The 545-nt window shown below is 32.3% G+C and overlaps 1 protein-coding gene across 1 annotated transcript in view; it reads left to right on the top strand.

The window, feature by feature from the left end:
- LOC119590637 (dipeptidase 1-like) overlaps nucleotides 1–545 on the top strand; it is a 10,350-nt gene that overhangs the window by 8,260 nt on the left and 1,545 nt on the right. The window contains exon 8 of the mRNA XM_037939316.1: nucleotides 56–134. Within this exon, the coding sequence (XP_037795244.1) occupies nucleotides 56–134 (79 nt within the window). The remainder of the gene's footprint in view (nucleotides 1–55; nucleotides 135–545) is intronic.

Raw genomic sequence — 545 nt, 5'->3', positions numbered from 1 at the left:
ACTGACGGTCCCTAAATATTCTTACGTTCGATGTTAATTTCATTCATAATTTCTTCAGCTCACATCAACCACATCCGGGACGTTGCTGGACCAGATCACGTGGGTCTTGGCAGCGATTTCGACGGAATAACAACGTAGGATTGTGATTATATTCGTATTATACTTATGCTATATAGTGACCGTCCATTGCTATTTTCCTTATCTGATTATTGTAAAGGTAAGGATAAAGTCATAATAATTTACCATTGTCATAACTGAGACTTTCTGTATTAGAAGAGAGATTCGGATCAAACCAATAATACAAGAAAAATCAATGTTAATTATCGATGTTAAAAGATAGTTAACTTATTATTACCTTTTTTTTTTAAATATTCATTTTTGTTTTATTTTGAAGCTCTGAATGTTTACTTTCCAATTATGTAAAAACTTCATTTTCTTCCACGAGCTCAGCCTATAAATTTGCAGAAATTTCTTCTTGCACTCGGGAAGGCAAAATTTTTATTTTCTATAGACTTTCATCCTTAATTTCAATGTCAGAATGGGGA

The sequence above is a fragment of the Penaeus monodon genome, chromosome 27 (assembly GCF_015228065.2).
Source record: "Penaeus monodon isolate SGIC_2016 chromosome 27, NSTDA_Pmon_1, whole genome shotgun sequence".
NCBI lineage: Eukaryota > Metazoa > Arthropoda > Malacostraca > Decapoda > Penaeidae > Penaeus > Penaeus monodon.
This window is presented reverse-complemented; position numbering and strand designations above follow the sequence as displayed.